The sequence below is a fragment of the Hypomesus transpacificus genome, unplaced genomic scaffold, assembly GCF_021917145.1.
Source record: "Hypomesus transpacificus isolate Combined female unplaced genomic scaffold, fHypTra1 scaffold_27, whole genome shotgun sequence".
Classification (NCBI taxonomy): Eukaryota; Metazoa; Chordata; class Actinopteri; order Osmeriformes; family Osmeridae; genus Hypomesus; species Hypomesus transpacificus.
The window spans coordinates 254900-273832 of NW_025813796.1; the positions used below are offsets into that span (position 1 = coordinate 254900).

Here is an 18933-nt window from a genome sequence, read left to right on the forward strand (position 1 = left end):
CTGTGCCGGTGGCAGCCTGGGTGGCAGGCTGGTGGGGCTTTAGGGATGCTCTCTGAAAGACAAAACAGCAGGAGGCTGAATGCTGATGGTCTATTAACATTGGGAATGCTATGAGTTCATTACGAGGAAACAGATGGAGGAGGAGGGGCTCATTCAAATCTTTTACCGGAATGTTCCATCTTTATTGGGATGTAAATATCATGGATGTATTGTACTGTAGGTTTGCACTGGAATATGGTGTTTCCAGCAGGTGGAGCTGTGTCTGTCCACTTAAGTATGACAGCAGAAGGAGGAAATGCCTTAATGAGCTCATTAGTTTGATGCTTGGAAATCGACAGTGTTTAGTTATTACTGTTTGCGCCTAAGTTGGACAAAAAAAAAGAAAACCCGCTTTTGATTCAGTTCAGTTTATTACATGAAAAGCACAGGGCATACCTTTATTAAAATATTCCTGAACATTCTGATACATAATTGGTCCTCGAAGGGTTATATTTCCAAAGTGCTTTGATATACTTTACAGTATGTACAAGATACACTATATATTAAAATATATATTGTTTAGGTAGCTACAAACAATGACAAATCTATATAAACAATATTCAGTAATCAATTTGCTTATTGGCTCATTCTTAAAATGACAGAAATCCATGTCAGTTACTTGCATAGATAAACAGTAAAGAAGCTTAAAATACAGACAACCAGCTATACGAATCACAGAGTAGAACAGTCATGTTACTTGGCAGCCGTTTCATTCCATGTAGCTTCTTCCACTGAAGCTGGAGAGGGACCTGTTGCAGGCACGAGGTGTTCCCTGAGGTGAGAGGCAACACACACACAATTCATATTAAAAGCGACAAACCCCAAACATCCAAATGGAAAGGCTCTCGGAGGTGAAGTGTGACCCACCCCAACAGGTCCTTTGGAGAAGTTGACGTGTGCATAGAGCAGCACGGCTATATCTCTGTGTCCAGCCTCCAGGGCAATGGACAGGGCGGTGCTTTCATCCTGCAAACAGACACACACAAAGACAGACAGACAGACACAATAGCACGTCAGAAGGCGGCAAACATTTCCCTCTGTGAGAGTTTGTTTTGCTGGACAGATAAAACCCCTCTGTTCACAGCCAGTGACAGCCCCCCCCCTCCCCCCCTGCATATCTCTCCTGCTGCCAGTGAGAGAAACAAGTCTACAGCCCCCCCCCCCTCCAGACACACACACGGAGACCAGTCCTGCTGCGAGTGAGACAAACAGTCTACAGCCCCCGCAGAGACCAGAAGCCTGCATCAACGGACACTCACGCCGTCTCTCAGAGTGGCGTCGCAGCCCGGCTGGGCCAGCACCAGGCGGACCATCTCGGCGTGGCCGTGCTCGCTGGCACACATGAGCGCCGTGGAGCCCTCGTCGTCCTGCAGGTTGACCTCCGCTCCCTGGGCCAGCAGGGCCTGCACCATGTCCATGCGACCGTGGCTCACCGCCAGCATCAGGGCCGTCTGGCCCGCCTGGAGAGAAGGAAGGGCAGGGAAGAGGGGGGGGGGGGTCAGGGGTTATATCTGCAGAGACACAGCCGAGGCACACACCACAAGTTACACCCCCCTCACACACACACCCCCCCCCCCCACACTCAAGCCTGCCTTCAAACTAGCCACTGCACCCCCCTGCCATGCCTGTTATGGAGGCGCTAACACAGTCATCAAGACGTTGGCGAGATCCAAAATAGCCCCGACGATTTAGGATCACGGCTGAGTCGGATATGTCACCCCGTCCCAAGTGTGGAGTCCCCCCTCCCCCAGCCCCCCGCCCGCCCCCCTCTCCCCCGGGCTGGCACTGACCTGGCTGGCTCTGACCTGGCTGGCACTGACCTGGCTGGCTCTGGCATTGACGTCCCCCTGGGTGAAGAGCTCCTCCACCACCCTCATGTCATCTGGCGCCTCCACGGCCGCCAGCGCCGCCAGCATGATGGGCGTGTAGCCCGCCTTGTTCTGCTGGTTCACGTTACACACCTCTGAGGGGAGGGAGAGGGGAGAAGGGAGTGACTAGTATGCAACGAGAGGAAGGTAAACAGATGCCCCCGGGCAGGTACCTGCGTCCAGCAGCATCTTGACCACGCGGAAGTTGGAGTGAGACACGCTGTAGTGAAGGGCCGTGTTTCCGTTGCCGTCGGCCATGTTGGCCACGTGTCTCAGCACCGAAGGAGAGACGGCCCTGAAGGCCGACAGGTGATCCTTCACCGCCGCAGGGACGGCGGACTTCTGACTGGACACACGGAACCACTCGTGCTGTAGTGTGTTCAGGCAAGACCGCTGGATGGAGGAGGGAGGGGGCATACGCCCAGACAGAAAGCAGAAAACAGAATCTTTGCCAACCTCCTCAATTCCCTTTAAGTAGAGCAATTTGAACAACGTGGACCATGTCGTAATTATGGGCATGAAACAGAATAGAAATAAACAGCGAACGCTGAAAAACAATCATTGTGTCAAGCCCACCACAAAACTCTCTTGTCAAGAGGGCTGTGAAGACCATGCCAAGGCTTGGTTGCAGCCTCTTACCACAAGCACAGATCTTGCTTTTTAAAGAGGGTTCTTAGGGCCATTCAGAGTACACAACCAGTCATGAAATGGGCGACGAAGCAGGTTACATGGTCTGTCTAACACATTATCTAAGACGGCTTTTGAGGGTGCTTGTTTGGCTGCACAGTGACGTGATTTGCATTGCTTTTCACATCGTCATCATCCCCAAACTCTCTCAGCCCGTCATTCCATATTAGCTTCTCTCGAAATTCCCTTTGAACATTTAACACCTTTTTTTCCCCTTTATATTTTTCAGTAATTCGCATTTTATATATATCTATGTATATATATGAGAAGACTACAAGTGAAAAACTCCTTTGTAGCATCGGATTATCTGCGGGATAGGACGGGCTCGACAGCTCGACTGACAATAACTCAGAACAAGGTCGTCCCTTTAGAATTGCCTTCATGTCCATGCCCATGAATCCCTGGAGAAGGAGAGTTAGATGTGTCTACATATTTCAGAAGAAGAAAAATAAATCCTAACTTTTCTGGTAAGCTTGGGGGTTTGCTACTCACCAGCTCCCTGCTGGTGAAGGACTCCTCATCATTCAGGTGGCTCTTCAGGGACTGACAGGCAGACAGCACCTTTTCACTCAGTTTAAACCTGCGGGGGGGGGGGCCCAGATGACATATATTCCCAAGTGAAATCATTGACTGGTCTAGTTAATAAGCATATAACAAATTGGACGGAATGGAGTTTGATTCTGCACACTTACTCGGGTATGCATTTTTGATATTCGAGGAACTCGATCTACATCCTCCATCCTCGTGGACAGATAGAAGCACTCACCTCCCGTGTATCTGAACTCTTAGATGACTTCGGCATCCTCCGCCGACGGCGCCTTGGCCCGGACACGCTGCTTCTGAACCTTGTCCATCTAATATTCCAGAGCTCGCCCTGCATTTCTTCCCATTCCTTTCCTCGTCCTCAGAGCTGGCGTCTTCAGAGCTGGGGGGCTGGCACAGGGGGTCCCATCTGTAGACGACACACTGGGCTCTGGCAAAAAAACCCGCAACCATTTGACTGAAGACTTAACAACTAGCCCACTACTGCAAGGGGTTGTCATCTCCACTAAATAACCAGGTGGGATCTAGATTGGAACATTTTCTGATTGGGAGCTTCAGACACTCACCCTGTTCTTACGCCCATGAATTTCAGGCTCTTTCTGGTCGTAATAGAGCCGGCGTCGCCATCTTGTTTCTTCATGATAGATCTTAAGTTAAAGGCATTGGCTGGCTGGACTGTAGAAAAACAAGCTTTACTACGCATATGTTATATATATTATATTATAACAGACAGGTAGGGTTTAAAACATGAGGATGAGAGAATATCTGACGTGTTAAGTGACTTTCAGTGAAAAGAAGAGGAAAATCATTTTCAGGGACTCATTCTCCTTCTCTAGCTAGCATTCCTTTTCACACACCCAAACATTCTCCTACATAGACGTGTAATTTTAGAGCCTACCAGCCACAGACCACTATGCAGAGAGATGTGTACTCTCCAAAACCCAACCTCGCCAAATATTTTAAGTGTAGGCCTTGGCGATCCAATGCCAAACCAGAGCCCCATATCCTTCACTGCCGTTTATGCTAGTTTATAAAAGGCTTTGGGAGCAGTCTGAAAACGGAATACGCCCCATTTTTGCCCTGCCATTCTCGCCAATGTTCCTCTCCCTGTCAGTTTCTCTCTCTCTCTCTGTCTCTTAGAGATAGACAGACACAAACAACACAAATTGGTTTACCTCGCACATCTGTGGACAGTTGGCATTCTGTCGGGGTCTGTCTCCTGACCTCCAACCCTGGGGTTATGTCATCCAGGGGTGTGTTATTTGAAGACTGCTCATTATCTGATTGAGAGAGAGAGAGAGAGAGACACAGAGAGAGATAAGAAAAGCATGAGAGAAACAACAATTTGCGAAAAAAAAAAAAATCCCATTGCCTGAATCCCACCCAAGCCGTTTGAATGAGGACTTGCCAAGAGGGTCCTTCAGTACCTGTGGAGGGAGGCGAAGTGAGCCCCAGTCTCATGGCAGTGTCCATGCTGGACACGGTGCTGGCCAGCTGGCTGCTGATGGGGCCAAGGCGGCTGCTGTGAGGCTGGGTGAACACGGTGCCCGGCTGGAGGCTGCTGTGAGGCGGGGTGAACACCTCTCCCAGCTCGCTGTAGCTCTCCGTCAGCAGGCCCTGCTGTTCCATCAACAGATGCTGCATTTTCTCTATGTAGTGGTCCAAGCCAGGCTCTGGCTGCTCCTGAGGAGACAGCTGTGTGGACTGCGGGGGAGGTTGCAATTGGCTGGAGTAGTCGCGTATCCTCCCCTCCCCTACCCCAACACTCCTGGTCTTGGTGGGGTCGGGCAGGAGGGACGGCCCGCACGCCATGTTTCGGGTTTCCAATCCGACCAGGAAGTTCTCGTCAACGCTAGCCATTCCCACGCCCATGTCTCGGGTCGCCGCCTTAGCGAGCGCGACGGCGGTTCGGGTTGGATCGTCGCCCGCCCAGGAGGAGGAACCGACGGCAACCGAGCGGGTCTTGGCGACCACCTGGAGGTCGTGGACCCTGCTGTTGCCCACGGCGACCGTCCGCGTGACGGCGTGAGCGGTGTTGGTGTGCTTCTCCTGGGTGTCGAGGACAGTGTTGGTGCTGGAGTTGGTGTTGAACAAGCGCCTGGTATTGGTGAAGCGAGAGACCGAGCTGTGCGCCGTGTTGGTGAGTTGAGAGGCGGTCTGAGGAGAGACCATGATCCCCAGGTCGACGCCTCGGATTGGCTCCGTGGCCACGCCATGAGAAACGACCTCCTTGACAGTCTCACCCACTGCCCATCCATCACCAGAAGCTAAATCCCCCAAAGTCACATCTGTGTTGATGCCTAATTCACACGTCTTGACCTCCGCCCCCACACTCCTGGAGTGCATCAACACCCGTCGCCCGACACACTGATCCCTCCTCTCCACATGCTCTCTGACCTCCCACTGGCTCATTAACACTTCAGGGCCAGAGCTTACACTCCTGAACTGTGGGCTACACGAGCTCCCCACAGAGCACACAGCCACCTCCCACCTTCCTCCGGTGCAAGCATCCTTCAAGTGTGTGTGGTTGCCCACCCCCACGCTCCTGCTCTGGGTCTGAGTTTCAGTGGCCGTGCTGGAGGTGGACGGCCGGGCGGTGGAGCTTTTATCGGACCGGTTCCTGGCGCCGGCGGCGTGCAGCTCCAGCCTCAGACGGCCCATCTCCGTCTGGAGGGTGGACTCCTTAAGCTCAGTCTCCAATTGGCAAATCCGCTCCTTCAGGGCTTCGATGATTTGCTGTTGGGCTTCGAGCTCTGCCTCCCCGTCTGTGACGATCCCGAGATGGGCTTCAGAAACGCCAGTAGCCACGCACCTGGTTTCAATCGGCCTGGTCTCCACGGCAGCGTTCTTGTATTGCTTCGAAGACGTAGCGGGCGCCCGGTCCTTGTCTTCATCAATCCCGACCGTGGCAGACACTTGAGCCCTCCTGTAAAGCGCGGGTCGGTCCAGTCCGTGGCGAGCTTGCAAACGGCCTCCCTTGATGGTCCTCTCCAGTGCCTCCATCTCGGCTGTCAGCTGCCTGAACTCCCTCAGGCCCGAGGTGACACTGTGCTCCCTGGCTTCCAGCTCCTCTTCAGCCTTCACCTCACGGAGCTCCGACGCCTTTCCGACACCGGGGGGCCTCGGTATGCGGTCCGAACTGCCCGCGCTTTGGGCTCTTTTGCGGAAGACGTCGCTCGTCTCTTGGTTCTTGTTGGGGTTCTTCATCAGAGACACCATCTGCCTCTTCTCCTCCTGCAGGACGGAGATCTTGACCTGCAGGACGGGAATCGTCTTCACCTGCTCCTCCAGCTCCTTCAGCCTCTGCAAGGCCACCACCATCTGATCCCTGACGTGCTGCAGGTGCTGGGGGCTGAGGCCGGTCACCGGAGTGGCCCTGCCAGAGCTCTGGGGGCTGGGCCTTAGGGACCCTCCACTGCCCAGCAAGGTGCTGGGCTGGAGGGACAGCTCTGCACCACTTGGCTTGTTCCCATTGGTATCCTGGTTATAGGCGCCCCAGCCGGTAAACGGCGACAAGGACCCGATGGAGCCCACTCCCCCGAAAGTGGCCAGCCTGCGGCGGGGATGAGGCTCTGGCTGAGTCAGGGGGCTCTTTTCCTGCTCCAGACGCCTCCGGGTCTCCACCAGAGTTCTCTCTACCAGGGGGTTGTATCTTGGTGCGGCCAGAGATCGGGCCCCAGTGGGGGGCTTCCCGTCTGAAGGCTTCTGAGACACCGGGGCTCCCTCCGAACTAGAGGGTGTGGTGGCGTTGGAGGACGTTCCGTGGGGAGGAGGAAGAGGGGGACGGCCTCTGCTGACGGTGGAAAACCGAGTGTCGTCGCTACTGGCCGAGGACAAGGACTCTGAGGAGTTCCATTGGTTGGGTGTGGTGCCACTCTGTGGTTCCCCCACACTACTGGCCTCTCTGAGCCTCCTCCTGAAGCTTAGCCTCTTCATCGTGGAGCACTTTTGGATATCGTCCACGTACTTGAGGAAGTCCAGGTCCAGTTGGTAACCATAGGAAGTCTCCAAGCAACAGGGAACAGTATCTCCAGCACTGATGGAGTTTTGTCTGTGAACTTTGTAAGACGGAGAAAAGCACTTAGGTCGTTGCTTGCGAACTGAATATTCATATCAGGAAATAAAAGATACAAGGCATATGTAAATTACGAATTCCCAAGCTATACCGGTATAAAGTGATGGCAAAAAGAAATACAATTTCATGATATTCATACAAAATATAAAATAGATTTTTTCCAAAACATTTTCACTTTAGGTCAAATGTGCATGAACTGTTAACGGAATTAATTCATTTTGGGCATCTGCTTCTTTAAAAGCAGATTCCAAAAGAAAAACACATAATACCCACACACACACACACCCACACCACAAAAGGAAAACATGGTATTTGGCTACCTATTTCAAACAGCTTCCAAAATACAGCTTTCAAAGCAGACCTAAGCTTTTCCTTACCGGTGGTAAATGTTAAATCCTTATATGTTGTGGAATTGGTGTTTATCTGAGTCTTTTTTCTAACTTTTGTCCTCTACTCTCTCCATTCTAAGCCCTCTGGAGACGGAGAAAAATGAGACTTGAGTACTGACCAATAGAGTAGACTTATGAAAATAGTTTAAAATGTCATTGGCTGACAGTGCCCTCCAATCGCCATGTCTCCAAACTCAAACCAAACCAAGTGTATAATTACTGTGCGAGTCTTGGATAACCAAACATTGTCTTGGTATTTCATCCACAAATGCCTTCAAGTGCATGTGTCTCTACATATTTATAGAAAATATCAATCCACACAGTACCTGATCCGTTTCCATACACGTGCGTGTCTTGAGCCATGACTGCTGCATTAATTCCTTTTGGCACAATGGAGAAATCCATCCATATTTGTTCAGTTTGAGGCTTTGTAACCTTGAAACATAAAACAAATAAAACATAGAACTAATTTTTATTTACCGAAAGATTTATATACTTTTTTTCTGTGAAGATATGCACACCCACGGAGACACGTACGGGCACATATACTTCTGGCCAGCTAGATAGGTCAATAACAGATAGCCTTACACAGTGCTTACGAAGAGGTAATACAATACCGAGGAGGACAGAATAGAGATAATTCTGTTGAGATATTGGCAGGGAGTAAGCTTTCAAATCAAACAATGTAGAAGCTTTTTATCACAGGTAGGATATTATATCACGTGACATCTTCTCAATGTATCGATATGTAAGCACATTTGAAGCTGTCGTTTCCTAAGGTGTTGCTAAGACGTTATTTTCCAAATCAGTCATGCAATCTGAAAGAAGGAACCTATAGTACAATGATTTTCCCTAATATTCACACACACACACACACACAACAGTTCCACCATCTTCCAACTACAGACCCTATTCTGCTGACCTTTCTTATCTCAGTTATTCACACCGCAAAGCCCTGACAAACATCTGACTGCAGATAAACTGACACCACTTTGTAGTGCCTTGGGACCGTTTCAAAGGCAAGCATATATCGCAGAGAGGATAGTATAAATGAATACCGTGACGCACCAAAATTGTTTCACAGAATCCTAACCAATGGATATGACTAAATAATTGTACAGCCTTTTTTCATTAGTGAATCCACCAGGAAGGGTAGGTTCGATTTACAACGTTCGACAACCTCAAAATGACCCTCTGTTTGAGGACCGATTAAGAAGCAACTGTTGGGCTGAAGTCAGAGCCAAGCCGATGTAGCCACAGGCCCCTCAACTGGCCTCAGCAAAGCCTAGCACTGCCATCTGTAGGGGAACACATTTAGGAAAAGCCTGGAAGAAAAAGAGCTGGCAGTTTCACCTTACCCATGAAGCTCATTCTGCTTCAAAGGATGCATTTGTGGGGATAAGACTATTACACAGACTTGGATGTAAATAAGTCAAAGATGCTGCAGGAAGTAGGGCTTAGATCAGAACATCAAAGGCTACGCTAGTTGTTAGAGCCCATCCATGCTGAGCCAGAGCATTTTCAAACCCTACATGCTTCAAAAGAGTGCTCCTGCAGTGAAGCAATGAGTACCACCATTACTAGTGCTCTTAAGGAGTTACTGTCGAGGCATGTTGGTGGTAAGACTTGCTTTGCCCCTGGTATGTATTCTGATTCTGAACTACAGAGAAAGAAGAGTTTCAAAACTAAGTTAAACTACAACACAATGGAATATCTGGAAAATACATCTGTGCGGGTTTCCTCTATTATGACAGCGCGAGACAATGTTCTCCGAGTGACAGAAAATCAAGTACAGCATAAGCAACACATTTAACAACAACTTTCATTCTCTGTTAAAAGTCAACCCCCCCAAAACCTAACAACACGACACTAACTTTAACGAAAATAGGGGTTGAACTGACTTCTGGTGAAGGCCAATGTGACACAAATTCCCTGACTGCATAGTGCACACTAACTAGACCTGAATGTTAAAGAGGATACAGACACGTGAAGGGGAGGAGGAGAAAAGTCAATGGAGAGAGTGCAGGACAGTGAGTAAATGGACTAAGAGAACAAGGAATGGGGGGATTGGCAAAGTCAGAAAAGGAAAAAGACAGAGGCAACATCGCAAAAGGAAGCCACCTCGAGTTATCTTCTGGCAAAACAAAATCCAGCCTCACCTTCTCCATCCACCTTTTTGTCCTCTCTCGGTGTGTCTCTTTCTCCGCGGTTCCTATTCAGCACACTGGGCTACGCGGAAACCTTGTTGCTAAGGTGAGCCCTCCCCTGTTGCTGCTGACTGAGGTCAGAAACCTGAGAGGGCCATTCTGAGACATAGAGCCCTTCAAGCGGTTCACCCTGAACACTAAAACATACTTTGTGACTGTCCATCCAATTAGTTTTAATTTATCAAGCTCTCTTCATTAATTCAGTAGATAACTAGGTAGGTCATAACAATTACTGTCGGCTGCATCGAGGAAACTTTTCTATTATTTCTGGGCACAAATGATAGGACTTTCTGCCTAGAAAGTCTTGGGTAACATAACAGAAATAATCCCACACCAAATGAACACGCCGTTCGTAGGCCTACATTTCACGAATTTAAGACTCGCAACCATATAGTTTCACAAGCCTTAGATTATCTCGGTCCACAATAATACCGGCAAATATGTGGATTACATTTCACTAATGGAATGGATCTGACTGGTACAGCATTATAGCCGACTGCAAAAATAATCTTGCTGAGCCACTCATTGTTGTATACCCAAATCTCGGCGGAGCGTGGGAAAGTTAGAGGTTGGACTGTTTTTTTTGCGGCACAGATCCACATAGGCCTAGTAACTAACGATTTTTGGAGGATGTATAAAACATCAACCATGATAAACAGTTAAACAGTCTGAAAATACATTGAAGTGGTCGGTTTTTATCGAGTGCTGACACTCACCTCAGTGTGTTACATTCCCAAGTAGTCGACAACAAATTTGGAAACATAAAACTTGTGTTCAATTGTTGCATGTTCCGTTTAAACATACATTAATTAAATACTTGCATCGTTTCCATCAACTATCAGTCGGTCTTATGGATCACGGTGGCCTTGCCTTCAACACAAAAAGTTTTCCACACCTGCAGCGAAAGCCCCTTATTGCCCATGCGCATGAAATTGTCAACATAGCAGCACACACTTAAGCAAAAGAGATGCTAATTGACAAATTCTAGTGACGCTCTGTACTCAGGTGACCTAGGACTCGGGTTAAAATATTTATGACGCTCTCACTTCCAACCACATTCAAGTAACCTACCAACTATGTGTTCGTAATGTAATTTTGTGTAAGACAAAATTACATTACAGAGAATTACATTATTATCTCAGAGAAGAAAATATATACTATAAACTGTACATTTTACCCAGCAAAAACAGAATGGTTAGTGCTCATAAAAGTAAACCTAGTGTTAGTACCACTGCCATCTACAGACAAATGTGAGTTTTTCTGTTATTTACTGGCGCCAATACACACACGGGTACGCTACTGGACCGTTCAAGAACTCAGCGGTCTCATGCTTTATCGGAAATGACATCAGTTTAGCTATGGTGTCGCTCTGATGCCTAACAGAAACGAGGCACATTGGTACCTGACGTGGAAATTCGGACAATTTAGGGAACTTAAAGGTAATAAGCATGTTTTCGTCTTTCCAACATTGCATTGTAATAAGATCAACTATATCGTAGCAAGTAAGCACGCTTCGGCGCCCTGTCTGTAGACTCTCTAGCAAGCTTGATAGCTAGCTAACGTAGCTCTCTAGCTAGCCTAGCTGTCACAGAAACAGTTAACACAACCTAGTTTAGCTACAGTAGCATGGTATTTATCTATAAACACCATCGTGCTTGTTTTCAGCCTGCTCATACAGCATGACCAGATTAATATTCTAAGTTAGTTCACTAACTACTAGCTGACGAGGCCGCCCTAGAGCCCTAACACTGTAGGCTACTTGACACCAATTCAACTTTTTGAATTAGGCTAGTAGCTAAGCTATGCCAACTTACCTTGATAGATAGCGTCAAGGTAATTACCTATTTTAATGTAGCTACATGTTTACATCGTCAAAGGTTAAAGTAGCTTAGCTTAAAGTTTTTTGTGTGCTTAGTCAAGTGCCAAGTAAATGTAATTGACATGCTGTAACCCGCCCATACAGACTAGAGGCTGCTATGGCTGCGCCAGTCTTGCAACAACCCAGTTTTTTACTGGTAAGTAATGCTAACTGTTATTGGTGAAACATCAGCTCTGTATGTTGACAAAATAAAGTCATGAAGTATATTATATTTCAACTCTTTTCAGGCAAACCTGAAAGTTGACTCAACAACCAAGCCTCTCCTTCAGCGTTGCCAAGAGTTGGTCAAAGTGATTGATGAGTACCCTGCAAAGGTAACCTCTCCACCATCTTTCAGTGTGAAGTGTGAGCGCGTGCACCTTTTGGAAATGTGACAAAACTGCTGCCTATTGTGACTGGTGGAGGTGTCAGAAATGTAAACTTTGTAGTTTCAACACAAAGCTCAATCAGACAATCTTTTGTCTATCAGCATGTCAACAGCATGTCATCAGCTCACTGTTTGAACCAAATCGAGCTTGTCTGTTTCACCCACCTTAAGGGATTTTATAGTCCAAAAACGGTTTACATGATGACACCAATCAGTAGACTGGTGTTGAGGACAAATTTTTGTAATACGGCTCTTTAGGAATTGCACCTGATATTCCCATGGCTGGTGGAGACCGTGTTTGGCAGTCTAGACGGCGTCATCGTAGGCTGGAACCTGCGATTCCTGCAAGCACGCAGCAATGAATACAACATTGCAATGGACTTCCTAGATCCCAGGTAGAACTATTCTGTTATGATTGGTCTGTTCATGTTGGAGTCGTGTATTGAGCTGATTGTTATAGTTATATTTGGTCAAATATTGTTTCAACTTGGGGCGTTGCTCTCTGAGTGTGCCACTCCATATTGAAACCATCTGTAAGGCTTCGACATTGAACTCCTTATCTCTTATAATTTTTTTTATAATTTTCAGCGGGCCAATGATGAAACTAGTATACAAACTCCAAGCAGAAGACTACAAGTATGAAATACCTGTCAGCTATCTACCGGTTGGTACCCCTCTCTTTTTGTCATGTCATCTTTTTCTATTTGTTATACCTTTTAAACTGGTTGGACTGTACAAAATGTCAAGGCCTGTTCTATGGTGACTGCAGTACTTACAGGAAATTACAGGAAAATGCAGACAATTGATCAACTCTACAAAACTCTTTTGATTGGGTTGTAGGGTCCTGTAAGGGCATCCATACATGAAGGTGTCCTCCCGGATTGCCCGCTTTTCCACAACAAGCTGCAGTTCCCCCTGTCTGGCCTGCTCTCTCTCAGCCTGGCTCTCAGTATCCTTTGTGCTTTCACTCCCAAAATGACATGATCACCTTTTAAAGCAGATGAATCAACTGGGTATTTTAACGACCTGAAAGTAGTGTTCCTTAACCTTGTGCAGATCCTTTTGAATTTTACATGTTCAACTTGGCCTCAAGTCTTATAACACCAAAGGTAAATGTACACCCTTCAACCGAGGAACGATATCGAATATTGTCGGAATGATTTGACGGTAACGTAAGTAATGCTTACAATATCACAATATCTTTCTCTTAGAACTACCCTCCAGGCCAACATGTGAGCGCTTCAGACAACGCCTACTTCGTGCTGGTGGACTCTTACCTCAAATACTTCCTCCCCACTGAGGGCAACGTGCCACCCTCTCCTTTCTCAGACTCCAGGGGCTCTGTATCGGCACCTGCACCCAGGTACATGGTTTATAAATGAGGGTCATAAAGGAATCCTCGTGGCCTCGTCCTACATCTCACATGTCCTGCTTGTGTTTGGGTTCTTCCAAGGTCTCCTTCTGTGCCTTTCGCGGGGTACGGCATCCACAGCACCAGCCTCCTCAAACGCCATATATCCCATCAACCCTCCGTCAACGCTGACCCCGCTGCCCAGGAGATCTGGAGGTCAGAGACCCTATTACAGGTGAGGCGCCTTCAAACTAAGTTAGCACTGAATGGGGGGGAGGGGGGGGGGTGGTTCTAAGTTCTAAGATATAATGTTTGGAAGGTCTGCAGTGAACCGTACGGAAGTACATATTGATTGTGATCCTAGGTGTTTGTAGAGATCTGGCTGCATCATTACTCCCTGGAGATGTACCAGAAGCTCCAGTCCCCCCAGGTTAAGGTAAGAGCCTGTCATGTGGGCCTGTCATCCCCCCCCTCCCCCCTCCTTCCTCACACACCTGAGCACCGCACTGCAGCACCGCACGGCTGATTGTTGACCACAAGCCCACCGTGCCCTCCACCAGTCCCTTTCCTCTCCCGTGTCTGCACTACGGCCCCTTGCAGGCTTTCCAGTTGAATGTGCCTACCTCCGTTCACATCCCCTGCGGAGAATGTTAGGCACGAGCTATAGGCTGCACTCCTGCATCACGTTAAGCAACACCCTTACACAAGCAAGGTGGGAGAGGGTATAAATGGCATTATGCCTTTTCCAAGGAGATTCTATCTATTTTGTATCAACTTTGCACTGGGCATGTGTTGCTTTGGTAGTACTGGATGTTAGTAGTCCTGGATAAAGCTACAGAATAGTCTTAAGGCATAACATCTGCAGGAAATATAATTCAATCAAGATTATTTTTTATCTTTTGATAATTTTGTACTTAATTGCATCAGTGTAAAGACTGCACTGATGATTTGGCATGTATTTCTGGTAGTAGTGCATTTGCTTCTTCTCATGACTTGTTGAGCATGCTATCTCTTTGTGGCTCCATCCATTATTCCGGTATGTTTTCTGTCTGTTTGGCTGTTTGATGTGTTGGGCTGCTTGTCTTCCAAGAAGCCTAAATCCTAACGGAAAGCTTTTAAATATCCATAGGCTCAATCTCTAGCAAAAACCTTTTGCATCCCATAGTTTTATGTATTTAAAGAACACTGGCTAGTAAATATTACCTACTCATTTGTGTTGTGATTAAAGCAGATTATGAGATGCAGTATCTCCTTTCTCGACCCAAAGAAATTCCCCCCCAAAACAACCCTCCAAAAAGTCCCAACACGTGGACTGTTCCCCACCTAAGCCTTAACAACCCCATTAACTCATGTCACGTGTAACCCATGTGTATCGTGTCAGTTAGAGGATATTAACCTCCGTAATCCCTCCTGTCTTGGGTGTGGAAAGGGCTACTGCATCGCCCTCAGCTGTCATGGCGTTGTGAACCCGTGGTCAATATCGTCTTGATTTGTTTCTCTTCCCCCCCCTTTCTGTGTTCTTCTCCCATATTCTTTTTTTAATAAAAAAAAAATCCTCCTTTTGTGAATGCACTCTATCCTTTCCCCCCTTCCTTTATTGTCATGTTCATCTCCTTCCTGCCGTCCTTCTCTTTCCTCCCTTCTCTCCTGTTCCTACTGTGTTGTTGTCCCCCCCCCACCCCTCACCCCCTCCCTCCTCGTCCTCCCCCCGGGTGTGACGGGTCGTACAGCTGGCGCTGCTCCAGTATCGCCTCAGTATGTCCAGCATGCCGTGCCAACCCCTCGCCCCTCCAGGCTCTGGGACCCTCCACACCTACCAAGTACATTTACCTTTTCATTCAGCCCCCTGGGGCATGCTGGAGGTCAAATTAGGCCACCCAGAGTTATGGGTTAAGGCTGCATTGGAGTGGCAGAAAGGTCAACATTACTTCTCTGAAACGTGAACGCAATTAGCGCCGCATAAATAAATATGCTTGAAACCTGCGAGGTTTCCATACAACCTGAAGTTGGCATAGTGTATTCCAGTTTAGGTTTCAGCCTGTAGAGAAGTATCATTGAATGGGAAGTGAACCCCTTGAGTGCAGTTTGTGTATTTGAAGTGTTGAGTTGATTCATCTGTGTGCGTCTTTTCCTTTTTAACGCCTACTTTTCAATGTCCGACGACGTCGTTGCACAGTGTTGGTTGAGTTTGTGTTTTTTGTCTATCTCATCTCACATCTCCCTATGAAGAGCAAACACTACACGCTTTACAGAACATGTTACTTATCCGCCCTTTCAATATATATATTTCTTTGCATTTTCGTTTGGGTTTTATTTTTTAGCAATGTGTTCATAGAGATTCTGTATGGCGGCAATAGCGAGATAGGTTGAATGCTATCCCGCACAGCACTAGGAGATGCCGTGATATGAACAGCTGTGGCTTGAAGCAGGGCAGGGGGGTTAGCGTGCGCTCGTGGGAACCCTGTGTAACCGCTTGCTCTTTCAGGAGCCCTTCAGTCCCACAGAGGAGCACGTGCTGGTGGTGCGTCTCTTGGTCAAGCACCTGCACGCCTTCTCCAGCAGCCTGAAGCCCGAGCAGGTGTCCTCCTCCCCCTCGGCCCACTCTCACGCCAGTCCCCTGGAGGAGTTCAAGAGGTGAGGCTCAGACACCCCCCCCCCCCCCCCCCCCCCCCCGCCCTGGACCGAACCATTCAGGTTCTCAAGTTTCTGAGGGGGGGGGGGGGGGGGGGGGGGTAAAAAGGGGGGAGATCCGAGACTTGTTGTTTTGGGTGTCTTCCACATGACTTTGGCTCGCGTCTGTCCCCGCAGGGTGGTCGTTCAACGTTTCGTCCAGCAGAAGCTCTACGTGTTTCTGCAGCACTGCTTCGGCCACTGGCCTCTGGACGCCTCCTTTAGAGCGGTACGTTTGATTGGGGTTTTACGTCGACCTTCGTTTGTCCGTTTTCCCCCGTGAAACGTAACCGGATGCTACTGTGATGTAGAGCGTGCCTCAAACCTCCGGACTTGGTTGTAGGTGTTGGAGACGTGGCTTAGCTACATCCAACCGTGGAGGTATACGGGAGAGAAGACCAATCCACTGACTGACCAAAACAGAGGCGTTCCTGACAAATGGTTAGTTGTCAGAAAATGTGAGGCAAACGGTGTTAAAAAAAACACGATTTGTGTTTTTCAAACAACTTTATATTTTGGGGGAATAATGCATACAAGATATGAAATGTCATTTATCGCTCTGTTTACTTTCTACAACTTAATCATTTCATGTCTCTCTCTCTGTCTCTCTCTCTCTCTGTCTCTCTCTCTCTGTCTCTCTCTCTCTCTGTCTCTCTGTCTCTCTCTCTGTCTCTCTCTCTCTGTCTCTCTCTCTCTGTCTCTGTCTGTCTCGTCTCTGTCTCTCTCTCTCTCAGGGCCTCGTTTGTGCAAGAGAACCTACTCATGTACACAAAGCTCTTCCAGGGCTTCCTCAACAGAGTCATCCGCACAGACTTGGTCAACGTGAAAAATGCTCTGATGGTCTTCAGGGTGGCCAAAGTGTTTGCACAGCCAAACCTAGCAGAGATCATCCAGAAAGGTGAGGACCCGCCACAAACATTGAACGATAAAATACATTTGAGAAAAAAAAAAAAAGAAGAAAACTCAAAGGAAAAACCTCAAAACCCTCAAAACCCTATCGATCCCCTCCCCCCCCCCCCCCCCCCCTTGAATTGTCCCTCCAGGAGAGCAGTTGTTCCTGGAGCCAGAGCACGTGCTCCACCATCGGCAGCATCGTGTCTTCCTCACGCCAGGCCACGGCGGCAGCTTCCTGTCCGCGCGGCAGCCGGCCGGGACGGACGCCGTGTTCCGGGTGAAGAGCCACGTATACGGCCTGGAGGGCCAGGAGTGCCAGTACAAACAGATGTTTGGCACTGAGCTCAGGGGAGCTGTGAGTGGGATTGGAGTTGGATCCATTCTGATCAAAGTAGTGGTCACCAGTTTGGTTCCTTGAAGAAAAAAAAATACAATAAAAAAATGCCTTCATTTTGGTGTAGGTTCTGAAGCTGATCCAGATCATCGCCCAGGCCAGGCAGACCGCCAAGCGGATATCGGATCACTCCGCCGAGGTGGCGTCCAACAACTCGTTCATGTCGTGGTTTGGGATGGGCTCCTCCGACCTCAACAACACCTTCTCAGGATCGGAGGGGGGGGACGAGACTGGCGAGTGTTTCAAGAAGACTCACGAGTTCTTGGACAGGGCGCTGGAGAACCTCTGTCAGATCTTCAGGGTCGGTTTGCTCTCCGCACATTTGTGCGCATGCCGTCTCGATCCCGCGTAGTGGGCTAGGTTAAATCTCGGGTCTAATGCTGTTTTGTTGTGATCGAGACAGCAGCTGTTGTCACATACCAGTTCCAGAAGGGACCCAACATTTAAATGTCTGTTCTGCTGTACCCCATGATCTAGTTAAACCCTGGACAGCTGTCTCAGCTAATGGCTAACCTTGGATCAGGGCAGGACGACATCAACTCCAGACAGCTGCCAGACTGCATCCAGGGAGAGAACGGACTCATCCTTACCGACCTGGGCCGCATGCAGGTCAGAACGACGATGCATTCATATCTCCATTATCAGCCCCTTGCTTCAAGCCCACGGTTGTTGGAAATGGATCGTTATGAAATGATTTTCTTTGGTGCAGATCATCAATGGACTGCGTCGATTTGAGATCGAGTACCAGGGAGACCCAGAGCTTCAGCCCATCCGAAGCTACGAGAACGCTGTGCTGGTGCGATTGCTCTTCAGGATCTCCTCGCTGGTGAATGACAGGGTAAGTCATGTGGTTGGAGAAAGGACAGAAGATTACAATCTGACACCGCCTACAATAGCGACCATTCCTAATGGCCACTGTGATCTGAGCTTCATTTGATCTCTCTAGTTTGGGGATCGCATGGAAGCTCTGTGCTCGCGCCCGGACTTCCTGGGTCGGCTAGGACGCCACTACCTGGCCGGCCCTGTCGCCGGAGCAAGCGGGAAGAGGAGAAGCCCAGTGACACGGCGTACTTTGGAGAGGAACCCCCAGCCGCGGTTAAGCGTCCGCACACTGGCCAGCTACAGAACCCTGCTGCTGCTAGTACTACTGTACGTGTTAGGGGCACTGCTCTCTGTGGGGCCCGTGTCCTGCACCTTGCTCATCCTCACTGGGGGGTTTCTCTATGGAGTCCTCATGACCCTCTTGGGAGGTAAACTGAAATCCCAATAGCAGGTCACTCACTGAACTGGCAGCTTTGTTCTTCTTTTTTTTTTTGCCTCTGTGCTTTGCAGGTTTTTTTGCGAAATATCTTTGCCATTTTATCCTTGTAAATACTATTAAACTTTCGGATGTAAAAAAAGGAATTTTTAGGCCGTTGAAGTGATTTCTTCACTTGTTTCCATTTTACCGAAGGATTGCAAAGTCCTTAATAAAATATCAAATGAACCGTTGTAATTTCCTAGTACGAGATTTTTCGCATTTTGTTAATCCCACATTGAAACCAAGTAAATACAATGCCTAGTGCTATTA

The 18933-nt window shown here is 48.4% G+C and overlaps 2 protein-coding genes across 5 annotated transcripts; one reads left to right on the forward strand and one right to left on the reverse strand.

The window, feature by feature from the left end:
• Positions 1-430: 430 nt before the first annotated feature.
• kank1b (KN motif and ankyrin repeat domains 1b) lies at positions 431-10995 on the reverse strand. 3 transcript variants are annotated; one of them, XM_047014832.1, is made up of 12 exons: positions 9761-10995; positions 7928-8036; positions 4565-7195; positions 4313-4417; positions 3704-3812; positions 3361-3567; positions 3087-3174; positions 2081-2300; positions 1860-2002; positions 1299-1499; positions 907-1005; positions 431-811 (listed from the first exon to the last, which is right to left on the reverse strand). In XM_047014832.1, the coding sequence occupies exons 1-12, from the start codon at positions 9767-9769 to the stop codon at positions 749-751; spliced, it is 3984 nt and encodes a 1327-aa protein (XP_046870788.1). In that variant the 5' UTR covers positions 9770-10995; the 3' UTR covers positions 431-748. The 3 variants fall into 3 exon arrangements, with proteins under 3 accessions (XP_046870788.1, XP_046870787.1, XP_046870786.1); XM_047014831.1 differs by having other exon boundaries at positions 3361-3546; positions 4565-7237; XM_047014830.1 differs by having other exon boundaries at positions 4565-7237.
• A 148-nt stretch (positions 10996-11143) lies between these two features.
• smpd4 (sphingomyelin phosphodiesterase 4) lies at positions 11144-18767 on the forward strand. 2 transcript variants are annotated; one of them, XM_047014833.1, is made up of 20 exons: positions 11144-11247; positions 11772-11823; positions 11915-12001; positions 12313-12449; positions 12643-12718; positions 12895-13003; positions 13111-13163; positions 13266-13417; positions 13508-13640; positions 13770-13841; positions 15136-15225; positions 15891-16039; positions 16214-16304; positions 16419-16516; positions 16810-16973; positions 17119-17324; positions 17431-17664; positions 17841-17972; positions 18073-18201; positions 18310-18767. In XM_047014833.1, the coding sequence occupies exons 2-20, from the start codon at positions 11785-11787 to the stop codon at positions 18631-18633; spliced, it is 2475 nt and encodes an 824-aa protein (XP_046870789.1). In that variant the 5' UTR covers positions 11144-11247; positions 11772-11784; the 3' UTR covers positions 18634-18767. The 2 variants fall into 2 exon arrangements, with proteins under 2 accessions (XP_046870789.1, XP_046870790.1); XM_047014834.1 differs by lacking the exon at positions 15136-15225.
• Positions 18768-18933: the final 166 nt, after the last annotated feature.